Source organism: Mercenaria mercenaria, unplaced genomic scaffold (genome assembly GCF_021730395.1).
Source record: "Mercenaria mercenaria strain notata unplaced genomic scaffold, MADL_Memer_1 contig_4151, whole genome shotgun sequence".
Classification (NCBI taxonomy): domain Eukaryota; kingdom Metazoa; phylum Mollusca; class Bivalvia; order Venerida; family Veneridae; genus Mercenaria; species Mercenaria mercenaria.
In genome coordinates this window covers 3,053-10,373 of record NW_026462359.1, presented here as the reverse complement: position 1 = coordinate 10,373, position 7,321 = coordinate 3,053, and the positions used below count along the sequence as shown (strand labels likewise).

General features: G+C 32.8%; 1 protein-coding gene across 1 annotated transcript; it reads right to left on the bottom strand.

Moving 5' to 3' along the window:
* Positions 1-2,832: 2,832 nt before the first annotated feature.
* Positions 2,833-5,490, bottom strand: LOC128553657 (uncharacterized; the record flags this gene model as incomplete). Its single annotated transcript, XM_053534834.1, has 5 exons — positions 2,833-2,879; positions 3,438-3,525; positions 4,318-4,439; positions 5,077-5,328; positions 5,432-5,490. Coding segments are annotated over 5 exons (568 nt in total), but the record flags the coding sequence as incomplete, so codon positions are not given.
* Positions 5,491-7,321: the final 1,831 nt, after the last annotated feature.

Genomic DNA, 7,321 nt, shown 5'->3' with positions numbered 1-7,321 from the left:
CTTGACCAACATTTTTTGTTTGTGATTGTCAACTTTGCTCTGAAAATCTAACAAATTGCAACACCACAGGAAAAGCATTTTCAGGCCCTGCTGTGTAGTGATATTGTGCACTTGTCTCGTCTCAGACTGTTTTTGAAATAATCTTAGGACCTGATATAATCACAAACCATGATTTTCATTTAGAACTTTCCCTAATGTAAAACAAAAAAAAGAAAAAAACGAGAACCCATTGTCACACATATCGCTGAACATAATTTAAAAAGATAAATGCACAAAAAACACTTCACACCCGTGGGGAGGGAAAGTGGGGCTACACGGTCCATTGGGTTTAAAACCGTTTACTTTACTCGCCTGCCCCACCGCTAGGATTTTTAAAGAAAACAAGAATACCTTCGGTTGTTTTAGTATTCTTTCAGTGAGAATTTCATGTAAAAATGATAAGGACAGAAGGGCGGTGTTCTCAAGTTCCCCCCAACTCGAAAAAAATCCCGGGGAACACCACATCTTTTTGTATCATCAAAGCTAAAACAAAACTATAATCCAAACTTGTATCAGTGTGAGTTTCATCAAACAAAAATCATTTTAGTATATACGCTTTTATTATGAAAAGCACGTGGAAGTTTTGTAAATGAAAAGAAAAAAAGGGGATATACACTTTCAATGACTTTTTTTTCTAACCCTTTTTTAAAAAGTAATCTTTTAAATACAACACATATTACCTTTGGGATTTATGGGAAACTCTCTTAAATGAAATTTATAAACCTTTTTTTCCAGAGCGCTTTTAATTGTTTTACCAACTTCTTAGCTCCTCCCTTTTTCTGGCCAATATTGTTCACATTTTATTTTTCTATAGGGAAAAAATAGAAAGTGGATTTCAAAAAAGTTCATTGTAAATTTAAGGGAAATTTACTAAAAATTAAAATTTTTTTTTTTTACATAGTTTTTACCAAAACTGTTAAATCCAGAAAAAAATTTGTTGAAGTCAAAGGGACAGGACCCGTTTTGGCCTTTTTCCCTTTCAATGCATTTCGATCATCGGGCGTTAATGTATGTTTCTAATAACAACTGGATATCGAATTCAACAGAGCTCCCTAAAACGCAAGGGAAAGCCGATCTTCGTTTAGGAGCATTCCAAAAAGGGGCAATAAAAAGTTAATTTGTAATGAACGAAATAAAACACTGGATTTATTTAAAAATTTTATCGTTTTTTATTGAACTGGCCAAAAAGAAAACTTAATTTCTTTACTTGTGTACTTTTATGACTTGAATATTGTCTTTGCTTTTTTTTTAGTAAAATTGTTAATATCCCCTATATAAAAATATATATTTATATATAATCCCAAAAAGAAATAAAATACAGTCAAAACCGTGTTAAGACCCCTCTCGAACAAGACCACCTGTCTAAAACCACATGTTTTTTTTCCCCTTTATTTTTTAAATGTATTCAATTTTGAAAAAAACCCCCTCCCAAAAAAGACCACATTTTGGCTCTCCTAAGGTGGGCTTTATAGACAGGTTTTTTTCCTTTTTTGCCGAAAAAATTTACGTTTAAAGGCTTTCTGAGACCCCCTTTTAAAACCGCAAAATTTGTGCAATAACTGGTCTCCGTTTCTATTTTACATCTTTCGCCCCAACAAGACTTATTAACATAACAACCGGGGAAAAGCTGGGAAACGCATACCGGGAAAACTAAACGAACAGAAAATTTCCGATTTCATTACAGTCCAAATACTTTAAAATATGAAAGTCATAAAACTATATTTAAGACAAATTTTCGGCACCTATTTTGAATACAAATATACAAAAATGTTCAAGAAAGAACACAAAAACCCTTAACCTCCAATTATCAAAATGACTTTTTGTCTGTTTTTTTTTTGGGGGAATCATTTCCCAAAAATCTTGAAAATCCTCATTTTGCTCTTATTGGGGCCCTTTGGAAAAATATAATTTAAAAAACCCAATAGTTTTTTTTATTGTGTATTATTGTATACTAAGCAATGTTGCCTTTAATACTTTTTGTTTTTAAAATTTTAAAAAAACGAGAATAACTTGTAAATTACGACAGCATATTTCAATAGACTGTTAAAAACATTTTAAAAATTATCAAAACCTTAATTATTTTTGACCAAGGCGTACGTAATGGGGGATGAAAAAAGAAATTAAAACAAACTTCCGATCACTCAAATAATAATTTTATGTTGCACAACTTATTTTTTTCTTTAAAAAAAAATATTTCACCTGCTAAAAAGATCATGGGAAGAAAACAATCTTCTTAAATGCATAACATAGAAATTAAAATCTTTTGCCCAAAAACATCACGTCTGCTTTAAAATTTTAGCCCTTTTGCTTGACGATAAAATAACGCTCAAAGAAATGGGAAAAAAAAAATACTTTTCAAAAAATTAGGTTATTATCAATTTTTTACGTACCTGTAAAATACGCCTACTTAAAATTTTTTAAATAACTTACATTATCTTTACACATTTTTTTAAATAAAAAAAACATAAAAAAAAAAATTATCTTACACAATATTATCGTGAAATTTTGAATCATTTAAACTTATCTCAAATTTGAAATACAGAAAAAACAAAACCTTTTCTTACAAATTCCCGAAATGTATAAAACTTACCCAAGAAGCAATATAACTGGGGGCGACTTGGACCCTATAGAATAAAAAAGTTTATTAAAAAGCAATAAATATGGGCTTAGAATCTAACAAATCAATTACTTTTAAGGAAGATATTTAAAAAGCTCCAAAAAGGAAACGAAAAAAATACTTATCATAAAAAAAAAAAGCAAAACTGCGAAAACGCTTATACTTACGTCTTATAATTAGCATTGAATAGATTTTGCTTTTAGAACAACCCGTGTCGCATCATCTACAATTCATATAATTACTTGATTATATTTAGTGAGAAATTTCACAGTTTGCTCTTGATTATATTAATTTATTTATTTGTTGGGTACCAACACAATTATAGGTCATATGGCGACTTTGCAGCTTTGATGATGGAGGAAGACCCTAGGTGTCACACCGTGTATCATTTCATCACAAACAGGCACCTGAATAGAACAAGCGATCTTCGGTAAGCCAATTAGATGGCTTCCTCATATGAAAAATTTAACGCCCCGAGTGAGGCTCGAGCTCACATCGACGAGGGGCAAATGATTTGAAGTCAGAGAGTGTTTTTGATTGAGTAATATGTTTCTTTTAAAGATTAAAATGAGTTGAAATTTGAATGAATTGGAAGTTTACGAAGAAAATAAAATATTAAATGATAAAAATTAAGATTAAAGGTAGTTAGAAATCACATAATTTCATATTCGTACCAGATTCTTACAGTTGTAAGTTATGCTAGAACAAACATTTCTATTTGCACAAACAATTCGATCGACAAAAGCAGTGTAACGTAATAAAGATATTTGGGAAAACTTACATGCATATATTCCGTTATACCTATTTTTTGCGCGATTGTTTCGTTTGAGAGCTACATCGCACGTTCTTGTAAGACCTCTGGGTAATTTCTGTAAATAAAACAAGTAATGTTTAATAAAACGTAAATTCCGTTTATCTAATTGGTCGATAACTGGCCACTTAAAGGTCCATAAAAAGTGATATTATTTTCAAAACTAACTCAAGCGATATATCTGTCAAATATCAGCTAGTCATATCTGGTATCTTTAAGCACTTAATCCAATCAGCAGACTCGTTATATTTCGATAAAATGTGTAGCATTTCTTCTTATGGACACATATTCTAACACGACCAGCATGTTAGCCAAATACATGTAGAGCAAAATCTATCTCGGGTTATTCTGCCATAACCTATGCGCGTACAGTGACGTTATTCGATCCAGTGCGTAGCACGGTCGCAAAAAGTAGTTTAATACCATTTTTTTCTAACACAGTTGATACTAGTATGTCGTATTAAAATCAAAATAATAAGTTCCAAAGTGTGATTTATCGTAGAATAACCCGAGTTTTTCGTTCTTATGCGAAACATTATATCATTTTATATTCTTACGCATAAGAACTCAAAACACGGGTTATTCTACGATAATCCACGTCTGGGAACTTATTATTTCTTAATTAACCAGTAGTAAGTGTAGTCATTAAATATAACACTCACTGTATGATAATATCAGTGAATATACTTGTCTATGGACCTGGCCAAGGTGATATCCACTGAGATAGGCCCCGGTGAATATTATCTTGGTCAGGTCCATTAACTTGGACATTCGCATTATCATCACGCAATTACCGTTTAATATGTACTCCTAAGTCTGGACAGTTGATTAAAATGATTTGTAACATTACCTCAAATTCCTTTTCATAATCAGTTTTCTTCTTAGTGTATTCTAGAAGATCTGAAACCTGTATGCGACTACGAATCAAACTTGCCGTATTGTAGTATAAATCTGTGCTGGGTGGTTTCACTTCTGAAATTGATTTCGAACAGGTATTAATGTTGACTGCAGTAACTGTCTGATCCAACAGATCCATGATAACAGATCTTTTTTTGCAAATTTGGCTTTACATTATAAGAGCCGGATAAATTTATACATCACTCTACAGCTTTTTAGATGCTGTTGAATGTACTTTTAAATCAACAATAACATTATTGTGGACAAATATGTATTTCCCTGAGTAAAATTCTTATTTTTTTTTTCTCACAAAGTTGTTGATTTTATACTAATTAAAATAAAAGTGTTTTCACAATTCATCAATATATAAATCTAAAATTCAAATTTAAAGAATATTATGTCCAAAATGGCTGAAATTTACATAAAATTTGAAATCAATCGAGATATTTTAAAAAGTAAGAATGTTCCTGTTATGATATCCTGGAGTCATTTGGAACGATGTATAATATCAAAAGGACTGTAATATTTAAGGAAAAATGAAAAACCTTGGTCAAGAAAAGGCAAATCACGGCTGATACAATGAGGTTATTCTGTAATACCCATGCAGATGTAGGCAATAAAATACTGTGCTTGTTTATTTATATATTCTCTCTAGTATCAGAATGATATAAGGACTGAACATTAAAAATGACCAATTTTGAGTCTGTCTCACCTGTCTCTATAAACTTTGTAGGACCTTCTTCCAATTCCTCTAATTGTATTTTGTCCACATCGGTTTCAGATTCCGTAACGGTTGCTTCATTTTCTTCTAGATCAATCGCAATGTTGTCGTACATTTTCTGCGGTTTACTTATTTCCATTTTACTATGTTTCTGCTTAATACGAGATTTATCAGGTTGCGCATATATGTAGTCTTCCTTTACTTCTACTTGTCCAGGATTCACAGGTTGTGCTTCCGTGCTCGCTAACAAGAAGAATTTAATGCAATACATTGGATTCATACAGGAAAAGCAATTTGTAACAATTGATTGATATGTTTTAAAGACAACATCAATGATAATACATACCTTTATCATTTGACATGACCATCCCATTCTGTACAGACTCATCACTAGAAGGCTTTCTTCTGAAAATGTATATTTAGAAGAGGTTTATCATCTTAGAATTGTAAAACCATAGAGCTTATACAAACTTTATTGTGCAGAAAATATCAAGTATGCTAATATTCGAATTATATTTTTTTCTGAAGGGTGGTACAATTTAAAGTAATATGACCTCTTTCCAAAGGTTCATAGAGAAGGAAAACCCCAGGTTTCGGACGTAGGCAGAGATAGAACCACATTCCTTTAGAAATAATTTCTATGCTCCAAGCGATGTTTCGAACCAACAAAGGTGAGGGATAAAATATTCGAAATCAGGGAAGGGAAGATGCAGTATAACATGGACTGTTTAATACAGAATTTTATATTTTGAACTCTACATTTGGTAAATAAATTTAAAAAATGGCTCCCAAGGTCGCTCAACTCAACAAAAATAGAAAAAAATGCAGGCTCGTTTCATGCGCAAGCCACAATCCACACCCACGAGCAACGGCCGGAGCAGAACTCGACATTAGCACATGTTACAAGTACCAAACCCTATTTAGAGATTTATTCAAAATAATAGGCTTGCCCTTAAGAAGATAACACTTGACACAACTAAATAAACTGGAATTTAGAAAATGGATCTGAGGTTATAGAGCCTGCATATCACTGAAACTGCCAAAAGACAAAATAAAAAAGCAAGCACTATATCCAAGGGGTGACAATACAATACCTATGGCTATGAAAGCGGGGATATTGGAGCCACCAAAACCGAAATGTTCAAGCTGAGAAACAGTACCAATAACACAACTTAAAAGTCTTGCTGAACGATCTGATCAGATCGAAATATAACAGCTCTGATTAAATGTGTTACATGGGAAGACTTATTACAACACAAACAACGCTGCTGTGATAATAAGATAGAACAAGAGGGTCTTAATAAACCTGGATCTCTCAACTGATTAATTTGAGCTACATGTATCAAAAGTAAAACTGAAAGAAAGTAGATCAGTAGGTCACATTCATGGTCACTGAAAGTCAGTTGTAAGACCAGTGTGCAAAACTGTACATGTCACCCAAATATCTACGCTATATCTTGAAAAATAAGATAGTAGGCCAGCAGGTCAATTTTGTGGTCACTGGAAGTCAGTTTTAAGATCGGTGTCAAAAATTGTACATGTCATCCAAATTTCAAGGCTGTATCTTAAAAAAAAACAAGAAAGTAGGTCAGTAGGTCACATTCATGGTCACTTTAGTCAGTTTAAAGATCGGTGTGCAAAACTGTACATGTAATCTTGGTAGAGGACCACTAGGCAATGCAACATACCAAATACCAAAAGCCCAGGCCTTCAATTTTAGACAAGAAGATTTTTAAAGTTTTTCCTATGTAAGTACATGTAAAACTATGGACCCCCATGGCAGGGTCTCTTTTCACCCCAGGGTAATAATTTGAACAATCTTGGTAGAAGATCATAAGGTAATTATACATACAAAATATCAAAGCCCTAGGTCCTGCGGTTTTGGACAAGAAGAGTTTCGAAGTTTTTCCCTATATAAGTCTTTATTAACCATGTGACCCCTGGGGCGCGGCCATATGTAATCGTAGGGGGATAATTTGAACAATTTTAGTAGAGGACCTCTAGATGATGTTACATACAAAATATCAAAGACCTAAGCCCTGTGGTTTTTGACAAGAAGATTTTCAAAGTTTTTCCTATGTAAAATATATGATCCCCCAGGGCGGAGCCATATTTGACCCTAGGGGCATAATTTGGACTAACATGGTAGAGGACCATTAGATGATGCCACATACCAAATAGGTTTTCTTTTCGGTTGCCATGGCATGGATTTCAATTTTTTGGGCAACTTTTATAG